Source organism: Cotesia typhae, unplaced genomic scaffold, assembly GCF_013202065.1.
Source record: "Cotesia typhae breed Kobodo isofemale line unplaced genomic scaffold, CoteBio_Ctyphae contig_48, whole genome shotgun sequence".
Classification (NCBI taxonomy): domain Eukaryota; kingdom Metazoa; phylum Arthropoda; class Insecta; order Hymenoptera; family Braconidae; genus Cotesia; species Cotesia typhae.
Window position 1 is genome coordinate 8,402,129 of NW_027423756.1, and position 24,551 is coordinate 8,426,679.

Below are 24,551 nucleotides of genomic sequence, written 5' to 3' on the forward strand. Positions count from 1 at the left end.
AATTTATGTATTTTCCCGCCTAAAGAAAATAATTTTTTAAACCTAAAAAAAACATAAAATAATTAATAATAAAAAAAAAAAAAAAAAAAAACATTTTCAACATGAATAACAATTCAATAAATCTTTAAATATTTTTTCCATATATATTAATATATACCTCGATGAATGTATAGATGTATATATCGCCTTTGGCCTATCTTGTCTTTTTACCCCTTCTTTCATTGCATACACATCTATCACATACTCCTTCCCCTATAGAACATTATAAATATTGTCATCTTGCTCTTGCTTAAACAAATTTCCTTGTTCTGTCACTTTTCGTATTATCATCTCGCTCCGACATAACTTCTTGCGCAGATGGTCCTTTTTCTTCGCTCGGCGTTTCCTCTCCCCTTGTCCTCTTTCCCGTCACTCTCGCCCGTTGGTCCCACTCTTCGGTCACTGTGAATCCGCTGTCTCTTACACAACTACACATCCACGTAAATGTGCCCAGTGTGCAAAAGTGTATGTAAGGTATATATATATAGTAATAGACACAACGCTACATAATATCTCGACAGTGGTTCGACTCATTCGGTAACTCCCACTCTCTGACCGTCAATCCGTCGTCATCGTTCGTTGTTTCTCGGTAGGGTTCGCCTGACGACGCTGCGCTCTCTGGTATTTCGCCGGAAACCGACGCCGCGTGAGGACGCACGCATTTTTCTTCAGTAGTCAGCTCGCCGTGCTTCTCTCTTTTTTTATAAACGCGTCCATTATTATTACTCTCGTACACTCTTTAGTACACGTTCGCGTTACCAATATATAACATATATATATATATATATATATATATATATATATATATATATATATATATACATTATATTATATATATATATATATATATATATATTTGTATAATACATTATATATATAAAAAATAACTAACCAACAGAGTTCATCACCTGATTGATTTATTAATTTATAAATAAATAATAATATATTATTATTTATTTATTTTATTGAACGTTATCCGTTAAAAACAATTAATACGAAAATGAGTACCAATGATAAAGAGGCAGTGAACGTTGAGAAGAAGACGGAAAACGACAAGCCAACTGAGGACGCGAAATGCGATCTCAAAGGGATCAAGAGGGCGGCTGAGGTAAGTTATTTATTTATTTATTTATTTATTAATTAGATTTTTTTTTTGTTATAAAATTATTTTAAAGTCACGCGGCAATTTATTTTTTATCAGAGTTTTGAGAAGAAAAGCTTGGGAAGAAATACATAAATATGTATATACATATATATATATATATATATATATATATATATATATATATATATATATATATATATATATATATATTGTGGGAAAAAATAGTAGAGCGCATGGTGTAGTAATGGAGAGTTACGCGGGTAACCGACAACGACGACTACTACGGCGATTATCAAGACGACGACGTCGACATGTGGGAGTGAATGCCGGCCGGCATTTTCCACCGGGCTCCATTTTTTTTTTTTTTTTAACCATCTAACATAATTTCTGTTACACTTCACCTACACATACCTATATATATATATATATATATATATATATATATATATATATATATATATATATATATATATATATATATAATAACTTCTGGTGCATTCTCGAAAGTTTCATTTCTTCTCTGTCTCTTTCGGAAAGTAGATTCACAATTACATAAATGGCGACTAGATAAATATTATGTAAATGACCAATAAATGATAAAATATTGTCCGGAAGGTAAAGTTGAGTCAGAGAAGAAATATCTATTAAATTCAAGTGACGCCATGAAATCGCGTGGCTTCGGTTGATCACCCCTGTTGTGTTCGTTCATCGTCACAATGCCGTCTATAATTACCTATCCCGTACTTATATATTATGTTACTGGCGAATGTATCAAAGCAGATAAGCCGTGCCCGTCGCTCCGCCGAGCGGTATAAGATTTAATTTATTAATTACTAAGTTATTGTTCTGAATTACTTTTTTTTTTTTTTTCCAACCATGTGTTGCTGAAATTATTATTACTCCGATTATTTCTTCTCAATTTTTCTCGAAGTTTCTATGGATATTTTGAAGTAAAAAATATTATTATAATTATAATTATTGATGAATATTTATTTTTAGGTAGTTGATTTTTTTTCTATTACTCCAATTGTACAATACACGAAGTTGGAGCCTTGTTGACGCTAGACGCTAGTGCATCCGCCATTTTAATTTACCGCTGTCACAAATCCTCGTGTGTATACACCAGCGTCGTTCAAACCATCCATATTCTCCCGCGTTTTTTATTTTTATCCATATTCATCAATTAATAACAATAGTTTCTATAAATTAATTAACCTCACGGTTAAATATAACTTAAAATAATGGCGATTGACATCAACGTCCATATTTTAATTTTTTTCGCGCGTACTTTTTCAATCGATAATTTCAAATTCTGCAAGAAGAAATAAATAGTATATTAATATCTTCCCAACATTAATTAAAAAATAGAGTTATAAATTATCAATTTAAAAGCAGATGAATTATTTTACAGAGAAAGTTGTAATGAGACATAGTAATTTATTTTACAATGGCAACAAGCACGCAGCGAGCGGCAACGCCATACATTATTATGTCGGCAGTCGGCGCTTCGCGCGCGTTGGCTTCCTCGTCCACCGGCTTGCCATTTTATTCGTTTCTCTCTCATTTTTTCATTAGCATTGCTGTATACTTTACTCTCGCTTTGTCTCTTTCTCTCACGGCCTCCGTACTTTACGAACTTTTGAGAAAACATCGCGTCGCTTTTTCGCTTATTTCTCTCGCAACTCACCACTATCTATATCTGTATATGTTTTTAATAAAAACTATTCTAATAATAAATATGACAACAATAACATTAAATATTTTCTTCTTCTTGAAGCGAAGACTAAAATTTATTTAAAATAAGCGGGAATTTTTGAATTTATCGGTTGAGTAATTATTAAAAAAAGAAGATATGTAAATAACATTTTAAAATTACAATATATTGCAAATTACAAATTGAATTGTTGAGTACTTGATACTTGTACTTGTACTTGTTCATAAATCCCCTCTTAGACTTATTACCTATCTTCTTTTAAAAGTCGCAGACTTGGGACACTTGACGTGGAACAAATGCGGCTTCTCTTCCATATCTACTATCTCTATCTCTATCCAAGCTGCTCCATGTGTACTCTACACCTACTCGATGCCTCCATCCTCATTTTCCTAGTATTATAAGCTATACTCTCTGTACATACCCCATTGTATACGTACACACATTTTAACTTGTGTTGTTTGTTAAATGAAAGCACGCGCGCGCACAATCCCTTGAGTAGAGTAGTTGAGTACTGCACAGTAGTATTCTGTAGTATATGTAGTGGCAAAAGGCGTCTTTTCCATCCAACCTAAGCACACGACATGATTCTCTCACTATCTATGTCTCTGTTTCTCCGATAGCGCGCTCCAACTCTCTAAACATATATCTCATTTCTTCTTTCTCGCTTCAGTATAGTTGTGTTAACTATACACATTCACACCAGAGTCCTTCTATACTGTTATACATTTTATTATATGCCACTGCTTAACTCTCACATCGTCAATTTCATGTAATATATATAATATATAATATGTAGTAGTAGAAAAGTTCTTCAATCGTATTTTATGCGATCGATTCGCGTAAAAGGGCCGAACGACTACCTAACTACCACGTTACTACGATTATATATATATATATATATATATATATATATATATATATATATATATATATATATATATATATATATATATATATATTTTATAGAGTAGGAAAAATAACGCGCGAACACGTTCCATCATGATTATTCGCATAAAATTGTCTTTCCACAATGACCTCATTTAATAAAAAATTATTAATTTTAAAACTCCAATTTAATTCTTCGATTAATTTAATTATTTAAAAAACTAGATACAATAACTATTGATTTATACAGTTTTCATACTTATCTATGCAAGATAATATTAATTGAAGAAATTTTAAATAAAAATTAAATTTTTCAGTCGGTTTCTACGCAAAAGTTAGATTAGAGCTTTCAAATAAATGGCGGGAAAAATAAAAACAGGTCGAGCTGATTTTAATTTTAGACTTTGAATACTTTTAACAAATCATTCGTAATACTGCATTTAATAAAGTTACAAATTACATACACTCGCCATGTTAATTTTTATGTTATCATTACTCTACATTTTTTTTAACATTAAGGTTTGTTAAAATATTACACTTAAAAATCGATATTTTTTTTTTTATTATTATTATTATAACACTAAAATAATAAAATAGTTCTTAGATAAATTTATTTCTCATTTTAATTTAAAACACTTACATCTTATTAATCACTCCAAGTTATATTTATATTTATAGAATTAATTATAGATACAACTCATTAATAAATTACAATAGTATATTCCTTATTTACTTTTCTTCTGTATATATTAATATTAATACTAATGTATAGATTTTTAGAATATAAATATATTTATATATATACATAAGAGTTTATAAGATTAAAAAACATTAGGTTATCTTAATAGACCTTGTGATTAGTAATTGATACGTAATCAAATATGTTGTTCAAGTATTTGCCACTTGTAAAAAATGACGCCACTGTTCTTCTTTGATATAAAGACATTAGCTAATTTTATTATATGATTAAAATCGATAATTAGTATATGATCGTCTATTCTTGTAATAAAGCCGTGAATTATGAAGAAAAGCGACAATAAATCTTTGTTATAATTATATTTAACACTATTATTGATTAATTACTAATAAATTTTGTTTTTGTTGAAACAGGAGAAAAATGAAGATGTGAAGAAACCAAAGAGACAAGAGAATGGCGGTGATAATGATGTAGAGAACGAAGACAATGAAGATGTTGAGGATGAAGATGAGGACGAAGAAGAAGTTGAAGGTGACGCTGATGAAGATGAGGAAGGTCCAGATGCTGAAGAAGCAGAGGACGATGGTTAGTTTAACAGTTGTTTTTTTTTATAAGATTAAAATTGTTGATTTGATATTATTAACTTGATGGGTTTTTATTTTACAGATGATGATGATGATGATGACGATCCCGCAGAAGAAGAAGAAGAAGATGATGACGCATAATATATAAAACATCCATTAATAAATAATAAAACTATAAAATAAAAATAAAAAAAAATAAATAAGTTACTGTTAAGTAAGTAAAGGAGTCACAGGCAGATAGCGCCATCGTTAATCATCAATAAAATATAAAACAATCGAAATAATATTATTAACAGCAATGATTTTTGTATAATTACTAGACTCGACTACTTTTATTTTCATTTTAACTTTTGATTTAAATGTTGACGTCTATCCTGCCTTAAAAGTAAAATTCAGATCATTCTGCCGAATCTTCCTGGTTAACAACTAACAGGGAATAATTATAATAATAATAATTATGAATGAGATTAATAAATTGAGGTAACTACCAGAATTGTAATTTGCTAATATTTTTGTAAATGTAACAATAATACATTTACTGATCTTGGCTTATTGCAATTTTGTTATTTTTTAGCCTCTGCAACCGATTTTAAAATTCCAATCGATACGTCAAAGTGTTCATTTCTCTGTAAATTTGTATTCAATTTTGTGTGGTAATTTTTGTTTTACTCTTTATTTATTAATTAAGATAGTAAAGATAAACGAACTAATAAATAAATTAGAATCACTCAATTCAAATTTATTTGAAAAATAAACATTTTGTTTATCGTATCTCAATTAATAACTTGGTATTGTAATAATCGTCAACTTTCTTCGCGGGACAGTTTTATAAAAAAAAATAATGAATAAAAATAACAACAAAAAAAAAAAAATAAAACAAAACTTATTTAATAATAAAGTAAAATAAAATATACAAGAAAAGTTCTATTGTATTTAAATAGTGTAAAATGAACATTTGTGGATGATGATGATGATGATGATGATGATAATTTTTTTTTTTTTTACATTTAAAATCAAATTATGTTTGTAGGTCGACGAATGTCTCTATTATATTATTACTGTGCGCGTGACTGAGTTTTAATAAATGACTAAAAAATAAAACAAATTTTTTTTTAAACTGATTTATAATTACAATAGTATAATAGTGTCGTAAGGGTGTGAAATATCATTGTTTTTTTTTTATAATATTTTTTTCTGGATTGATTTAAATATTTAAATTAAAAAAATTAATCATTTAATAAAAATTGATGGATCAAATTCATATATAATTATTAAATACGAATAAATGGTTTGAGTGATATCGTAACCGATTACATATATTGTATACATAAATATATTTATAACTTTTTTAAAAATCATTTAATCATTAAACATTTGTTTGTTTTTGTAAATCACTAATACCTTTTGCTTCATTTATTTATATTAATTAATATTAAAAAAAAAAAAAAAAAATTGAATGCGCTTATTGTAAATCACCACCATCATCCTTCTTTTTTAAATTAATTTAATTTAATTATTATTTATAACACCCATTACGATTAACTGCAATGACTCGCGCTAAAGAGTATGAATGGGTAATGTGTGTAATTCTCATTGCATAATAATTATACATAGTATGTATAAAGTTTATCAACTAAGAAACATTTTATTAGTAAAAACGATATTATGTAACGTATGAAAACAATAACTAAAAATTAAATAACTTAATTATTTTATCATTTAGACCTGGATACTCGAGTATTTTTTTTTTATTATTATTTTATTTAAATTACTGTCATTTATATTGTAATAATTGTGTACCTTTCATTTATTTTTTTCCATTTATATGTATAATAATTGCAATGATGGACGACTTAAATTGTATAAAAAAATAATTAATTAAAGAACAAAAAAAAATATAAAATACTAAAAAAATTTACAAACTATCTTTTTAGGGTGTTTTTTTTTTTTTTCTTCCAAATTTAAGTCCTTAATTTTTACTAGAATATTTAATAGCTACATTGTTATCTTATTGACAATATTTAATTATTTATAAAAAAAAAAAAAATAATTAATTTTCATGATATTATCTTCCACCAATTTAATTTGTACAAGTAAATTTAATAAAAACCACTTGTAACGAATAAAATTAATGTAATGCCTCACTAGAATTATAATAGAATTAATTTATTAAAATTTGTATTATGTACATGCATTATTATTTAAATAGTTAGTAACTGCATGAGTATTGATGTCTTCTTATTTTTAAATTTATGAAATGGCTTAATAATAGTTTTGTTGTTTAAATAAGAAGATATCAAGCTGATGTTTTTTTGTATATTCGCTGTGGTAATTATTAAATTTATTATTAATTATTAAATTATGAAAAATAAGTTGACTCGCTAAATTGGTAAGGTGTTGGACACATTTTAAATGTACAAATATTTCCAAGATGTAGTTAAATAATATTTCGTCAAATTAAAAAATTTAATATAAGGAATAGATTAATTATTTAAAACACGGGATATTTTTTTCTTTTATTTTTTTAGATGAAAACTTTGACAAATTTACAGTTATCCATAGTGATAATCTATTATAAAAAAAAAATAAAATAATAATCAATAAAGTTACATCAGTTTTATTTGTAATAGACTGTAAAATCCATTTATTTTATTTTTGTTAGCAAATCTTATCTTTGGACGTGTGAACGCACACTTACGTAAATCGTTAGATAAGTATAATTTCCAACTTAAGGTCAATTGACTAATACTGTTATACATTCTACTGTTTTAAAAGATGATAATTTAAAAAAAATTTTTTAATTGAAAAATACAAGAAATGAATGACCCTATTATTTATCTTAAAATTATAAAAAAAATTTTTTTTTATTATTTATTATAAATCACATAATTTACTAATACATTTTTAGAACAATTTAAATGATTCGAAAATTTATATAAAAAAGTTTGTCATTTTTTAGGACTTACTTAGTAATATTATTTACTTATTGTTGATAAAATTTATGTATATTTCTGTCTTACATAAAACTAAAATTTTAATATTTATTAGCCAATAATTGTTAAGTAGAAGGTTTAAATTTTTTGCCCATTCCCTCTGATAATTAGAGACTTGTATTGTTAAGGAAATATCATTGGATTTTTATTTTAATTAATTATATAAATTTTTAATTTTAAAAATAGTAACATGTTTTTCAATTTTTTTACAGGAATAATATATACATATAAACAATGACAATTAACGCGACATTTTCTTCAAAAAATAAAACAATTTTTAATTAATAACAAAATAATTATTATCAATTATAAGTGAAAAGGCCACTGGCCATCGCTGCATTATGATTGCTTTCATCAAATGGCGGGATATCAAACTAAAAAAAAAATAAAAATTCTGTATTAGATGGATAATTAAGAAATGACCTTGTATCTTGTGAACTATTGACATTTTTAAAGAAATAAGCTCATCCCGATGTTATACTTATCAAGACCTTTCATTTGAATACCCACATCAATTTTTCATATATTTATATATATTATATATATGTATATATGAAAAATATATAAAAATGCATGTGGGTACTCAAATGAAAGCTCTTGATAAGTATAACATCGGGATGAGCTTATATCTTTAAAAATGTCAATAATGTAAATTTTAAATTACCTCGGTGTCTATGAGTGACATTTCATTGTTGAAAGTTTCTGACAATTTTTTATTTATAGTTTCATCAAGCTCATTATTATCTTGATTCATCGGTCTCATATTAACTCTATCGTACATATGACCATTGCCGTTGGTAAATGCTGCTAAAATTTAAAATACAAATAATTAACATTAAAAAATATTCACTGATAAATAGCTTCAAAAAAAAAAAATTAAATAATTACCTATATAATTTTGCTGTTGAGGTTTAAGAGTTTTGCGAATACTAAATAAATCCGCTGGCCTATTTGGAATAATTTGGGGAATATCATTATTATGGTACGTGCTTCCATCACTACTGAATTTTTCTTCAAAAATATTACCATTGTTATTGTCTTCGTCATTCTCGCCGCTGTTATAATCATCGTTAATTGGAGATCGATACGCTTGCTGTGGTTGAGAAGTCTGATCCATCAACGATAATTGCGGTCGTTGCTGATTGTAATCATTCAACAGCATTTGTGAGTGCGCATCATTGAGTCCATAAACTGGACTGTAATAGTAATAATAAAATTAATAATAATATTCACAAAAAATATGTAATAATCAAGATACAAAATTGCAATAAATTTCTACATTGATAAAAAATTTAACTTGACTGAAGAATTTTTCTTTTTTGCTTCAAGAAATTCATTTTCTTCAAAATGGTGTTCTTGGTTCAAGATTTTTGCTCTTGAGCCAAGTTAAATTTTTTATCAGTTTATGTTAATGATTTATTATTTACAAGCTATTAATTACCTTTCACTCCCGACCATTTGATATTGCTGTTGTTCATGTTGTTGTTGACTCATTTGTTGAGGTCGAAAATAATCCATTAACGGTCGTGATTGCTCCTCCTGCGATGGAATAGTTTGCAATCCAATTAATTGTTCTAACTGGAAAGCCAAAGGCAATTGTGTTCTCAATTCCTCCTCAAACTCTTCTAATTCATAATCATGTTGTTGCTGTTGTTGTTGTTGTTGTTGTTGCTGTTGCTGTTGCTGTTGCTGTTGCTGTTGTTGCTGTAGCTGTTGCTGATGTTGTTGTTGTTGTTTTTGTTGTTGTTGTTGCTGTTGCTGATGTTGTTGTTGTAACTGATAATTATTTATAGGAAATTGTTTTGATTGTTTTCTTTGCTGTTGTTGTTGCTGAAACATTGTGTAAGCTTGGAATTGTTGGAGTGTTTGTATCGGTAATGTATGTTGATATTGTTGTTGTTCTTGTTGCTGTTGTTGATGTTGTTTTTCTTGTTCTTGCTGCTGGTGTAGTTGCAGTTGTTGTTGTTGCTGTTGTTGATGTTGCTGAAGAAGAAACAGCTCTACTGGAGGTTGTGATCTTTTTGAGCATACTTGCTGCTGTAGAATTGGTAGTTGTTGTTGTAGAATTGGTAGTTGTTGTTGTAGAAGTGGTAGTTGTTGCAATATAATTTGTTGTTGTTGAACATGATGTTGCTGAATCCCCAATTGATTTTGAGTAAGTTGTTGTTGATGTTGTTGTTGTTGTTGTTGTTGTTGTTGTTGTTGTTGTTGTTGTTGTTGTTGTTGTTGTTGTACTTGATTAAATTGTTGTTGATTTTGTTGTTGTTGTTGTTGTACTTGATTTAATTGTTGTTGTTGATTTTGATGCTGTCGGAACTGTAGATGGTTCGGTGATATTTGATTTAGTTGTTGTTCTGATTGTTGCGGCTGGTGACTTGGCACTTTTTTACATTCGATTTATTATTATTTTTATTACCACCATTTGCCAAATCTCTATTGCAATGTAAATCAAGAGGTGCATCATTTTTCACAGATATATCAACTAATGGTTGATTCACATTCAAAGCTAAAATAGAAAAAAATTAATAAATAAATAAATAAATAATAATAATAATAATAATAATAATAATAATAATAATACTTACATGATTGTTGAATAGTTTGTTTTCTAATCGTCATTAATTTGGTTGTAATTTTTCGTGAGTCAGATAATGGAACTTTTTTGAAACAATTGCATTTTGGACAGTGTACTATAGGTTCTTCGGAATCCATATCCATTCCCGATGTATTAAATTTTTGCCTTTTTCGCTTCAGAGTGATTCTAGAATCTGAAAATAATATTTTATTATTAGTCATTCTTTTACAATTATTTAATCAGCTAATGTTTGCTATTTAAATAAACTTAAAAAAAAAATAAAAAAATTAAAGTTATTCACCTCCTCCAACTGGAGTTAGAGTAAACGGTAATGGTTCACTTTTGTCTATCCTGCCTGTCAATTTTCGCAATTGGATAAATACCTGCACCGGTTCTTCAACAGTTAAATCTTTATAAGCTGGACTCTCAAATGATATAGACACCTAAATTTAAAAAAATTGTTAATTAAATTATGAAAATCAAGTTAGCCGACATCTAAAAATTAAAAAATTTTTTTTTCATTGAAAAAATCATTACAGAAAAAATTTAAAAAGTTGTGTGCCATTTTTGAAAAATATTTTTTTATTCTAATTTAATTAATGAAAAAAATTAAAAACGTCGGCTAACTATAGTATTATAATTAAATTGTCTAATTTTTGTTATACTTTATACTTAATTCATCATATTTATTTACTAGTTAATCGAAAAAATTATAAATTTACCTGTCGAAAAACGTCACTTGGATTAAATTTGGCCGGTGCTTCCCAAACATTTTTTCCATTTTTTTGTTCAAAAAAAACAATATTAATATTGTCTTTAGCAACTTTATCACATAAAAGAATCATCGGCAATCCACCAGTTACTGGCGCACTGTAATGACTTAATTTAATAATCACCAAATCATTCATGATTTCTGAAAATATAAAAAACAATATATCATTTAATTACTAATAATTATATGTACTACAATATATTATAATATAATATAATATAATATAATATAATATAATATAATATAATATAATATAATATAATATAATATAATATAATATAATATAATATAATATAATATAATATAATATAATATAATATACTATATACTATAATTACTTTTGTCATAAATTGGCTCAGAGACAACAGGTTTTAAAGGGATTGTATACTTTTCTTGGTCATCTTTAAGAAATACTTGGAAGCATAATCTTACAGCCGTTAAGTCGATATTGTCTGGAACTTCCATATGCTCAAAGCCAGCTGAAAAGTCAACATCAATTGTCAATTAGTACTTGACATTTGAATTTTTACTTAAAGAATCAATATATTAAAAAAAAAAATAATAATTACTGTTGAAGGGATCAATTTTATTTTTTTTGCGTTTTTCCAACGTCTCTTGAATACTTTTTTTTTTGACGCATTGTATTCCCAAATTTTGAAAAGATACCACTGCATCGTGGGTTTTATGATGATAATACCCCAAATCGCAGTTTTCTTTACCGATAATTTCATGAGGGTGAGGGCGGTAAGGTTCATCATTAGTGACGCAGGAAACTATTACTACTGCTTTGTCTTTAAAACCATGGATCTGGAAGAAGTATTTTTATTCAAATCAGCTATTGAGAAAATACATGAATAAATTGTTGTAATAAAATTTACAAAATAACGCAAAAGTAAAATTTTCATAAATTTTTTAATTTTTAAATTGCTGTCATTTTTTAATTTATAAATTTAGGGAAATATATTTCTATATAAATGAAAGCTTATTTAATCAGCTTTTTAATAAAACTTACAGAAATTTAATTAGTTATTGCATTCAACAGTTATTACGCGGAGAGACAACAAAAGTTAAAATTTTTATGACATTAATATTAGCACTTGACAATTTTTTATTTTTTTTTTTTAAATAAATTTGTTGCGAAAAATTAGTTCAAAAAAAAAAAAAATACATTTTTAATTTTTTGAAATTTCTACACGTCAATTTTTTTTTTAAATTTGTAATAATTTATTTTTTACTAAAAATCTTAGAATTATGACATATCTGCCAAATCGATTTTCGTAAAATTTTAATTCCTGTCATTTTTAAACTTATCGACGGATTAGTTCATTTTTTAACTTAAACTTAAAAATTGTTAAAAAAAAAGAGGATAGTACGTTTTATGGAGATAGATAGATAGATCTGATAAGAATTACCTTAACGAGCTGAGCCAGGTAATAGCAAAATTTTCCAAAAGTGGAGTTGTGAGAACAAATACATTAGTTAAATTTTGATAAAATCTAATAAAAAATAAAATAAATTATATTTCTTGTAAAAAAAAAAAAAAAATTTTTTTTCCAAATAATCAAAAGACAGGAAAAAAATTCTTAAAAATATATTTTATTATCAACTATTACGTCTCGCATTATTATGTTGAAATAAAGAAAAAAAAAAAACCCAAGTGATTTACGTTAGCTGTAGGCTAAGTATACAATCGTCTATAATATTATAAGAATTTATTGATAAAAAATTCACAAGGCAATTACCTTAATTTTAGGCCAGGTTTTATTCTCAGCTTTATTGGTAGCACCCACGACACTTCCAGTATTACGTGCCTCACATGGATACCGAAAGCGGCTTTTACTGCACGGTTGTTCAAGTATTTCTATATAACCGTGTTCATTTTTTTTCGTACTCATTATACCGACGATTAGACTTATCACAGTAAACTCAAACACAAAAATTCACCATAGCACTTATTTTACAGCTATTGATAAATAACACAATTATTAATTTAACACATACTTTAACAACTGTAAAAAATTATAAATTTATAGTCCAATCAAATAATTTTAACTATTCCATAAATATTTTTTACAGTTCACTTTGGAGCTAACGCACAATTTAGAGATCTTTACGCCAGTATTCCCAGAGAAGTACTGAAGAAACTAAGAGCAAGTGTAAGTAAGCCCTCGGCTGCATTTAAAATTGAGTATATTGTGAGAAAAATTTTAACCATTATACTAGCACTTGAAGAAATTTTATGGATAAGTAGAAAGGACAGAGTAAGCGCCTGAAGATCACAGATAGGTACAAAATTTTTCTGTAAATAGAATTTGTACCAACGAGTAATGGGGTTTAAATTTTTACGACAGACTTTTCACGACAAATCTCTAAACCCTCGAGGCCAGGTAATGAAAACAAAGTATCCCTGTACTTGCTTTCCCCCTAAATTTTCAATTGTATACTTTACATCTACAGGAACTTGAGTGCACCTTGCTTAATGTCTTACTTACTTAAAGTATTTGCTATCTTTTGTTCTCTTAAACTGACGGTTTTAGTTTTGTGGAAATTTATTAATTTTACTTCCCAATCCCTTTACAACGTTACTCTATTCGTTGTAGTTGATTTTAAAAATAAATATTTTTTTACTTAATGGTTTTACAATGCTAATACTTCTCAAGTTAACGTTTTAACTATTTATTAAAAATTTCATAATATATATTCTTTTACACTTATAGTGAAATGAGCATTTAATTTTAACTACAATTATTAAATTATAAAAATTTTTTACAGTATATAGAAATTAATAATAAAGTATGTACAATTTTTATTTTTAATTTTAATTTAAAACTACAGTATATAGTTTTTATTTATTTTTAGTAACTACGACATTGATATGTATGTTTGTAGTTATTTTTATTTAATATTAGTGCTAAAAAAATTTATTTTTAGTTGTACTTGCATTATATCACAAGAATATTTTTTTTTTATAAGATAGTTTTGAAAGGGTCCTGCCCTGTAATGCAATTTTGGACAGATTTTACTTCTATATATCTCAATTATTATTACTTAGGTAATAATTGATTAATTTAAAATCAAAGTAATAAATAAAATTGTCATGAGCATGAGCTTTACAGAAGAATAATTCTTTGTGTTAAAACCAGTAACAAATTTAACACTCTAGTATTATTATTAATCTCATAAAAAAATATCAATTATCAAGTTATTTAAAGATTAAAGATTGAAATCTTAAAATAACAGATGAGTACATTTTGTTTTTATCTTAATGTAGTATCAAATTATCGAAATTTTTGCCATAGTATATCTTTGTATAGTATTATTATTCTTGCATGGGTTTGTATAGGTTGTTTAGAGTACAGAGTTCTTGTATGGTGCTATTGGTTAATTTGGTGAAACTGTCGGTCATATTTAAGCTTTCCCCTGCGGCATTTGGTTCGATTTTTTGGGCCTAAAAAAAGAATTAATCGGTTATTATTTTTATCTCGGGGCTTTTTATTTCATTATCATCATAAAACTTCCGTTTTTTTTTTTACATGCTTGGGTTTTAATATATATTTAATTAGGTTTATTTGATTACCTTATTATGGGAATCTGATAATGATAAACCGCTGGAAAAACTTTCAGCAAATGCATTTCCCAGTACTGCCAAGTCATCAGAGTCGAGCGGATTTAAACTGCCGCTCAATTGGTTTATGTCAAAACTACATTGGTTAATTCCAAGGTCAAGTACATTGTTAACATTGCCTATAATTAAATAAAAAATATTTTTATTATTTTCTCACTGTATATATTTTTACTTAATAAATATTTTTTATTGACCATTTAATTTTTTACAAAATTATCACTTTATTTTAAAGTCCAAAAATGTATAATTTGACGTCTTCATTATAAATCTTTCTAACTCTACACTTTTGACTATTTATTTTTTTTTATAATTCTACTTTCTTATCAGATATTCTAAAATATAATTTCTCTTTATATATTATACTATTTTATTTGTACTTTTTTAAGATTAAAAGTGGAGATAGGAAGTTTTTTTCTGAGGACGTCGCCAATTTTATTTGTATTTATTTATTTATTTATTTAAAAAAAAAAAAAAAAATTAAACATGCACTAGGTTTAAAATAAAATTTATTATTCATCAAGACATTTTATTAATAAAAGAATGAAAGTAGATGCCAAGTTTAAAAAAAAATTCAATTTTAAAAAATTTGGCACCGAATTAAAAAGAAAACATGCAGCCGACTATCGAATATTGAAAATAAAAAATTATCTACCAGCATTGACCAAGGGATTCTGGAATCCTTGATGGTTTATTCCTGGAATATCTTGAGATGGTTCGGGTGTAACTCTACTTAATGATATCGATTGATTATACATCAACTGAGCTGGTAAATTAGGGCTAGCATGGCCCGATGGTGAATGGTACTGTGGAGTTAAAGTCTGTGGCTGTTGCATTGAGTAGGAAGGGCCCATAGGCGATGGTGTGCGTCTTGGAGATCTTATTTGTCTGATGAATAGATAAATAAATCAATAATAATAATAATAAATTATTTAAAAATATCAAAATTGAAAGTAGTGCAATAAAAAAAAAAAAATTCAAGAATTTTTGTCTGTACATTTTAATTTAAAAAAATTTTTAACATAAAAGAAAAATTTATTTTACCTTAAAGTATGTAAATTAGATGGTGAAATTGGACTCCCAACTGGATACATTGGTGAAGATGAACCTCCTGCCATTGAAGGGTACAAACTGTCCATTGGTTCCGGTTTGATAAGATTAAAGTTGTATTGCATTTGATGATTATGAATTCCCACTCCATCTGTAAATTTTGTGAGTTACTAGTAAATAGATTAAGACATAAGAGGATTGGATAAAAATTCTGTAAAGCTTTTTACTGCGAAAAATTTATTACATAGTAATTAAAGAGCCAGCATGCAATTAGAGAATATTACGTCAAGCAGTAAAGCAATGAAGTGATGAATATTAATTAGATGCATTGTTGAAATACTGAGAGGTAAATATTTTTATCTACTCTAAATGTATAAAGTCACTACTTGTGATTTATAATAAAAAAAAAAAAATCTAATTCACACGTCACACTAAAAACAATTCACTAAAAAATCCGTACCTGTTTTTAATTTATTTATTCAAATAAATATTCTGAAAACTGACGTAATTTTTTTGAATAATTAAAAATACTTTTTTATAAGTTGTAAATATTAATATATTTTTTAAAAGACAAATCAATACAATTATGACAATATATATTTGAAAGCTCTATTAAAATTGTATCGCAAAAAATTTTATGTTTTTAAAAGACAAATTTGTATTGCACAATATGTTTTAAAAGTACGAGCAATACAAGTTTTTTTTTTTTATTATGAAGAAATATTTGTTTTTTCTCAAAAAATTGAGCAACGCTCTATAAAATTTAAAAGTGTTTCAACTTGATTTATGTATAGATATAAATATATAAATTTATATCATAAAAAGGTCACTTTTTTTTTTTTTTTTTTTTTTTTTTTTTTTTTGTAAAAATAGTTGTCTCCATCAAATTACAAAAATTGACATGTATTTTCTCTATAAAATGCATTTCATTAAAAAAGTGTACAAAATACAAAAAACAAAGTATCCAAGTATTTCCATCGTAAATATTATCTTTACAAAATTGTAATCAATAGTCGAAGTTTTAAATATTTTCCAAGCTGAAAAATAATGCCGACTGTTGTAACAACCAACAATAATATGTTTCGATATTTTATTTACAAGTCACTATAAGGTATTAAAGCATTTATCGGTAACTAGTTTGTATTCAGTAAAATATTTCCAACCATCAATAATTATTATTTTTTTTTGATAGTCTGGAGGAAAAATAAATGTATAAAGTTTTATATAATAAAAATACATTTACATTTATTATTAGTTGAGTACTCAAATTATAAGTATAAGATTCATGTAGAATATATTAATGTTACAGGTTTGTTAAAAATATTTTTACAAAATAATCATATTTTTTCTTGTTAGTTTTAACTTTACCCTTAAACCGAGAATTTAAAAAATTAAAATAAAAAAGTAGGAATATTTTGCAACCTGTAACATTTCTTAAAAAATATTGTATTTATTTAACAATAAAAAGCAATTGCTTTTTGTGTATTTTTATTTGTTAGTATACAATTTAAATGATTTGAAAATCGTAACAGTGCATTTATAATTAAAAATTTAATTTATCATTTTTTTAAAATAAAATTTTATTTAAAACAATCAACCCTAACAAAATCACGATTTTCAAATCTAATGTGAAAAAAATATATTTTATGCAATAAGTGCTTGTATAAAATATAGATCCCTTATATATCATCCCAGTTAAAGGCAAGCAGAAGATATTTATAAACAATTAGTAATTTATTCGAATTTAGATTTTTTAACATAAAAAATTATTTCTATCAAAATAAAATACTCACGTTGATTAACTTCAGCTTGTACTTGTTGTACAAGTAAGCTAGGACTGTTATTAAGTTTTTTCCTCTTTCGTTTAAGATAGTCTGGATCATCTATGAATTTTTTTTTTAATTTATAAATTTTGCTTGCTAAAAAATTCACTTACTGTTTAATCCATCGCCGATTTAATATGTGTAAGTATCTAATAAAAGCTGTGAAAAACTAGAGCAATTGTACAGAATCAAAAGCAACAAACTTTGATTATCGATCCTAACAAGTAACAATTTGAGAATTTATATTTGTACTCATAAATCTGTTGTGATATTTCATACTTATTATTTATATTGTTCGGTCAATAATAATATTTATATTTATAATTAATAAAACTTAACAAACTATGGCACTTTTTTGACTAGAAAAAAACAAACTTGCAAATCACAAATGCTAGAAAAATTTTATCCAGTACTTTTAACGACTAGATAAACATTCAATAAATATACAATTAAATTAATCAAATAATTAAATTTTTAAAGCGTCGTATTAAATAATTCAATAAAAAAAATTATGGAAGCACTTTAAGTAAATGATTAATTAAAATTAAATAATTAATTAATCGATGAACCCAGTTATATTTATAATATCTTAGTACATAATAAAAAAATCTAAATAAATAAATATTTAATACGACGTTTTACCCAACCAGTTCTAATTATTAAGTAAGCATAAAAATAGCTGCAATTTTTTTTTTTTTTAATTATTGAGCATGTAAAGTTTGAGCTCCAAAAATAACTCAATTTTTATAATACTGAAGTTAACAGTCAGCTGTTAATTTAAAAAATTTTTTTAATAAATCAATTAGAATAAAAAATTACTTCTATAAATTTTCACTTGTAATTTTTATTAATTTTTACAAGTGAAACTTTTTAATTTAATTTTTTTATAATAATTTAATTGTTATAAATATCTAAAAAAATTTTTATATCTGTCAACTTCAGTGTCATCAACTTTTAAAAAACAAACTGATTATGATTATTAAAAAACAGTATTACGTTTCTTTGGTATCAGTTAAAATTTTTCCACCTTCAACAGGGCTATAATAAAATGACAATTCATCAAACTCGGAAGCTGTAGCATGTGGTGCCATAGCGGTGTAAAGAGCATAATGCTCAGCTTCAGTCAATTCGATTCCATAAGACGGAGATTCATCGCCATCAATTTCAAATGATTTAACGGCTGTTACACTTGCGACACTAGGTCGTGGTAAATCTGACGTTTTTTCGGCAATATCTTGAATACTGTCTCTTATCGATATTGAAACACTGTCATCTTGCTCACAAAAGCGACTTTGATCATCATTACTGATCATTAAATTATTACGCACCAACTCCAAGTCTTTGGTATTGTTATCCTTCTTATTATTGCTGTTGGTGTGTTTTTTATTGAACAATTTTGCGAATAAGCTTTGCTTGGACTTGGTAAGAGTGTTAGGTAGTGACGGCAAATTTTTGTTAGGCGCGCTGTCATTCATCGACATCTGCGCGCACTGCGAGGATGATCGTGGTAATGTCGGCATGGAAGTTGTCATTTTTCGCAAGCGCTTCGGCGGCAGCGGTGGTATTTTTCCGTCGTAAGTGTGACCGATATCCCTCTTGGTGATCAATAATGACGAGGAAGGCGGTAAAGGCGGTGGCGGACCTGGCGGCAGACTTGCTTCGCGACTTGGTATAGCGACATCTTCGTACTTGCGATCGTCTTCTCTATCTCCATCGATCTCATAAAATGATTGGATATCTATTGGGTTTTTCATAGCCAACTGCAGACTGGTGTACGTCTGGTTATCGCAATTATCGATATCCATTAATGTTTGCTGATATTTATCATCGTTGATTGTAGTTGATTGAGCTAGTAAGCTATTTTGGATTATTTTAGTATGCGTATCAGCGTAAATCTCGTCGAGCTCCGCGACCTGCGTTATTAATTCATTTAATGATTTTGCTTCTTCGTCATTGGCTGAGCTATTCAAATTATTGTTAATATTATTATTAAGATTAATTGTAGGTTCGGTATTCAAAGATTCCTCTTTACTTCGCTGGACCCACTTGCCAACTTCCGAGTAGTCAAACCAATCAGTTTTATTTTTTGGCAACAATTCAATACCCGGGTTATTTGTATTTTCATTTTGAATATAGATTTTTTTCTTGGTATCCATTGATTCATTCACAAATGGAATTTTATCGTCATTTAAATATCTATCTTGTGAATTTTGTATATTTTTAATACCTACATCATTATTTATAGACGGAGAATTAATTGACGATTGTTGAAAATTATTATTTAATTTTATATCAATATTTCTTTTATTTGAATTTTTATCAATGGTATTTTTATTGTAAAGCTCATTTAGAGCACGCAGTGCTGATATTTTACCGTGTGATATTGCTAAATCAAAGTTACTATTATTATTGTTTGAGTTATTATTAAATTCGTTTAAATTTCTCGGTAATCGAGGATTAACGCCACCAAATATGGACGTATCGGTGGCAATTATTTTATTAAATACCTCGGGATCGGCTTTTTTTTTATCTAAAATTTTTCTTAAAGACCAAAACGCGGGCCTACCTGCACCAAGTGGTAAAAATTGAAACGGTAATGCTTCACTAGTTGCGCTGTCTGAGGGCCTTCTTAGCTGGATGTAAACTTGTACTGGATGTTCTACTTGTTGGATGCGATATGTCGGTGTTCTGAATGATATCGCTACCTGTAAAACAATAATCAATCTTCAATAAATTATTTTTATAATTAAAAGTATCATTAATAAAAAAAAAAAAAAATTGACCTGCTTGTGAACATGTGATGGTTGAAAATCACCAAATCCTTCCCAAACAATCTGACCGTCACGTTCTTCAGTGAACCGTATTTGAATATCTTCTTTAGCGACCTTTTCACACAACAATAGCATCTCCATACCACCCGCTACTGGTGCACTGTAGTGACTTAGTTTGCATATTACTAAATCAGACATTGCCTCTATAATGATAGCAATAAAATAAATATAGTAGCGTTTAAATTTCATGAACAATTAAATAAAATAAAAGCTCACTTTTATCATAAATTGGATCTGATACGACCGGTGTCAGTGGCACAGTGAATTTTCCTGGCTCAGTTCCTTCAAGAAATACTTGAAAGCATAGTCTAACTGCATTTAAATCAATACTCGCGGGTTGTCTTTTATGACTGAAACCAGCTGGAACAAATAATTTAATTGTTAATTTACATACACAGAAAAAAAAATTTACTTCAATCAAGTAAATAATTTTGAATAATTTCATCTTTTTAATTTGAGTAGTAAAATTTTTAAACTAAGAAATTTTTATTGGTTTAAATAAATTTTACTTTATTCAAGAATTTTTTGTCTTGATCCAAGACAATGAAACTCTTCAAAATTATTTTCTTAGTTTAAGAATTTTTCTCTTGGTTCAAATTAATTTTTTTTTTGTTTCACATTAAAAGTTACAATGAATATTAGCTAGAATAATCACATGGATAAAAGGTACAGGCTAATTCGATGGAATTTGGAATACGTACTTCTGAAAGGATCAACACGAATTTCTTCCCGGACTCTTAGTGCTTCTTCAATGTCTTTCTTCTTAACACACTGAATTCCCAAGTTTGCAAAAGTCACAGTCATATTTTCCGATGATATCTCCAGGGTACAAACACCACGTCGGCATGCTTCTTTACCAACTAAATTGTGTGGATGAGGCCTGTAAGGTGGATCTTTCGTTATACATGATACTACGACAACTGCTCGTCCCTTGTATCCCACTATCTGTAATGATAATTATTCATTTAGTATAAAACAATTTTATATAATAGATCAAGAAATTTTTATATTTTTTAAAATAATTTTAACGCAATTTTTGTTTTTAAAAGAGATCACGTTTTTTGATAAAAAAATTCTTCGAACAATTAATAGGTTTATTTTTAATCTCTTAAATTTATTGAACTAATTATTATTATTATTATTATTATTATTATTATTATTATTATTATTATATTAAATTTTATGTCGTTAATGTAACTATAAAACTAATAAACGTATTCATTTGAAATAAAAGTTTTTAAACATATAGATTGACAAAAAATCAACTGCAAAGTTTTAGAAAATTTGAAAAAACATTTAGACATTCTTATTAAATTGATAAATAATTATTAAAAATAAAAAAAAAGCTTTTACTTACTCTTATACTAGGAAATGTTTTATTTTCAGGTATACTGTTAACACCTGGTATACTTCCAGCAGATCGACCTTCACATTCATATCGAAATCGAAGGGCCTTACTCGCGGGTTGTTCTACGATTTCAACATATGAACCAACCCTGCTTGATGTGTTACCAGCAAGAACTGGTTTTACCGTCTCTACTCCACCACCAGATAACATATTCAAAGCTTGTTGTTGCTGTTGATGTTGATGTTGATTTCGACATCTAGCCTCTTCAACAAATTCTGGATCCGTTGTTTGAATCACTTCAACTGAAATTTATTTATTAAATAATTAAATAACCAAGTTAACAACATTAATAAATAAAAAAATAAAGTGATTAATTTATTGATTAATCGGTAGTAAAATATTTGAGTGTCCACTTAAAAAATTTTTATTTTTATTATTGATTTAAAAATACCCAAGAATGCAATAATTTGTAGATATAAATTATTAAGAGTACTTACTGACATCACTTATATTAATATTATCATTCATATCATGATACTGATCCATGCCTCTTGTTAGATGACTGTATATAGTTTAAATATCTGCATAAAAAAATTATTAATTAATGTTTGTTTATTTTAATTTATTTATAATTAAATAAATTCATTGTTTTGTGGTAAACAGAAAAAATCATGAGACTGAAGTTGACAGAAAAAATTTTTTTAGATATTTATAGCAATTAAATTATTGAAAAAAAAAAAAAAAATGATTTAAAGTTTTACATGTAAAAATTAATAAAAATTACAAGTGAAAATTTTTAGAAGCATTTTTTTATTGCCATTAATTTATTTAAAAAATTTTTTAAATTAACAGCTGACTGCTAACTTCAGTATTATAAAAAATCCAGCAATCAGATAAATAAATTACTGAAGTAGGAAATTAAAAAAAAAACAAAAAAATATTAGGACAAGTAAATCTCAAGTACTTGTGAGATAAAGAAAATAAATAAAAATAAAAAACACAAACACGAGGGGGAAATTAAAAAAAGAAGATGAGAGAAATGGAGTAGAGTTTAAGCTGGTGATCGAATAATTATTTTGGGCTGAGCTGAACTAAACCTAGCAGCTCTTTTCTTCAGTTAAACTCTCAGCTCAACGTTAATATTGAGTTACTCATCTTAATTTAAAACTCACTCCTGGTGATGGCTATTATTAAACTATCTTAGGACAACAATGTAAAAAATATAGCACTTGCCTTAAAACTCATAGCGAATTTATCAACTTCTTTTATTGTTGTTGGTTATTATTCCCAATAGTTGTCAATTTTTTATAAAATATTATCGTTTGTTTAATAATAACGACGTAGACAAACAAATAACAGATGATCAGTGACTCCAAAGTCACTGTCCCAGTCCCTTCACTTTTTAAAAAATTAAATGGTAACTTTCCAGCCGTCAATAAAATTATCCACGTATTTATAAATAATTTTAGAGTCTAATAATTAAAATATATTTTTTTATATAATTTAATATCCATTAAATTTATTATTATTTATAATGGTTAATTATCACTAGACTTAGACACCAACACAAATGTTAAACTTGACAATCCAAGTTATAATACTCTTAAAAGAAATCTTGATTGATCTATTAAATAATTTAATAATTCATTTATTACAACAGATATTTTTACACAAAACTGTGTATTTTTTTTTTTTAAATTGATTTATTTAAAATTGATGGTGAAGATGGTGGATATCAAGTTGGAACCAGAATGAGAATGAACACTGCACCATATTACACGATACACGAGCCACGAGAAATAAAATATATACTACGGTATCTGTATACATATACAAAAAACATTAATACACACTTCCATACATAACGATCTACAATTGCGTGTAGTAGTTTCTGATGATTACTGACTAATATTAACTACACAGACGCACACGTTTAAAAAACACACGCATGCGCTATTTGTACTTTATTTCTAGCGCTGGCTTATACTACTAAATTAACATATTTTTTATACAAACATATATTAATATATGTATGTATCTGATGATTGATAAATTTTTTATTGTAATTGTAAGTACAATTTAAATTAAACCTTGATTTTTTTTTTAACGCAATTGTAAAAAATATTTTTAATTATTCAATCTGTCAAATTTTAAATTAATGCGATTTATTTTTTAATAAAATAAACTCAAGTTAATATTTCAATCTATGTAATCTGTTTGAACATCACGTAATTTGTTTCAAGGTCAGATTTATTTTGTTGAGTATTAAGCGGGAAAACTTAATTTAAAAATTTTACATTAATGTTTAAGTTTTATCGTGAAATTTATTTGTTATTTACGACACCAATTAACCTATAATTTTTGGGTTTTTTTTTGTAGTTAAATCACTAATTGAGAAAATAAAAAATACTAAATTAAAATTATTACTTACAAGTGTTTTAAAATTGTTTTACTTAAAAATAAACAAATAGTTTTATAGCGGCAACTGATTGCATATTTAAATTTAATTAAAT

At 26.6% G+C, this 24,551-nt stretch overlaps 5 protein-coding genes across 7 annotated transcripts; 1 reads left to right on the forward strand and 4 right to left on the reverse strand.

Annotated features, from left to right (window-relative positions):
- The first annotated feature begins 594 nt into the window (after positions 1 to 594).
- Positions 595 to 6,129, forward strand: LOC141529970 (uncharacterized). 2 transcript variants are annotated; one of them, XM_074246779.1, is made up of 4 exons: positions 595 to 713; positions 938 to 1,147; positions 4,854 to 5,025; positions 5,107 to 6,129. In XM_074246779.1, exons 2-4 carry the CDS (start codon positions 1,040 to 1,042, stop codon positions 5,163 to 5,165), a joined length of 339 nt encoding a protein of 112 aa, XP_074102880.1. In that variant the 5' UTR covers positions 595 to 713; positions 938 to 1,039; the 3' UTR covers positions 5,166 to 6,129. The 2 variants fall into 2 exon arrangements, with proteins under 2 accessions (XP_074102880.1, XP_074102881.1); XM_074246780.1 differs by lacking the exon at positions 595 to 713 and adding an exon at positions 754 to 769.
- Positions 6,130 to 7,356: 1,227 nt separating this feature from the next.
- LOC141529968 (uncharacterized) lies at positions 7,357 to 10,355 on the reverse strand. The gene is made up of 4 exons (XM_074246777.1): positions 9,459 to 10,355; positions 8,906 to 9,213; positions 8,682 to 8,824; positions 7,357 to 8,391 (listed from the first exon to the last, which is right to left on the reverse strand). Exons 1-4 carry the CDS (start codon positions 9,854 to 9,856, stop codon positions 8,320 to 8,322), a joined length of 921 nt encoding a protein of 306 aa, XP_074102878.1. The 5' UTR covers positions 9,857 to 10,355; the 3' UTR covers positions 7,357 to 8,319.
- LOC141529966 (embryonic polarity protein dorsal-like) lies at positions 10,177 to 13,716 on the reverse strand. The gene is made up of 7 exons (XM_074246775.1): positions 13,107 to 13,716; positions 11,934 to 12,171; positions 11,703 to 11,843; positions 11,315 to 11,505; positions 10,894 to 11,035; positions 10,603 to 10,785; positions 10,177 to 10,523 (listed from the first exon to the last, which is right to left on the reverse strand). The coding sequence occupies exons 1-7, from the start codon at positions 13,257 to 13,259 to the stop codon at positions 10,360 to 10,362; spliced, it is 1,212 nt and encodes a 403-aa protein (XP_074102876.1). The 5' UTR covers positions 13,260 to 13,716; the 3' UTR covers positions 10,177 to 10,359.
- A 306-nt stretch (positions 13,717 to 14,022) lies between these two features.
- Positions 14,023 to 23,475, reverse strand: LOC141529965 (embryonic polarity protein dorsal-like). 2 transcript variants are annotated; one of them, XM_074246772.1, is made up of 12 exons: positions 23,272 to 23,473; positions 22,536 to 22,619; positions 22,048 to 22,340; positions 21,392 to 21,635; positions 20,907 to 21,050; positions 20,643 to 20,833; positions 20,426 to 20,564; positions 17,830 to 17,919; positions 16,031 to 16,187; positions 15,642 to 15,874; positions 14,942 to 15,108; positions 14,023 to 14,812 (listed from the first exon to the last, which is right to left on the reverse strand). In XM_074246772.1, the coding sequence occupies exons 2-12, from the start codon at positions 22,582 to 22,584 to the stop codon at positions 14,684 to 14,686; spliced, it is 1,836 nt and encodes a 611-aa protein (XP_074102873.1). In that variant the 5' UTR covers positions 22,585 to 22,619; positions 23,272 to 23,473; the 3' UTR covers positions 14,023 to 14,683. The 2 variants fall into 2 exon arrangements, with proteins under 2 accessions (XP_074102873.1, XP_074102874.1); XM_074246773.1 differs by lacking the exon at positions 17,830 to 17,919 and having other exon boundaries at positions 23,272 to 23,475.
- Positions 17,823 to 20,414, reverse strand: LOC141529967 (uncharacterized). Its single transcript, XM_074246776.1, has one exon. The coding sequence runs from the start codon at positions 20,013 to 20,015 to the stop codon at positions 18,852 to 18,854; it is 1,164 nt and encodes a 387-aa protein (XP_074102877.1). The 5' UTR covers positions 20,016 to 20,414; the 3' UTR covers positions 17,823 to 18,851.
- Positions 23,476 to 24,551: the final 1,076 nt, after the last annotated feature.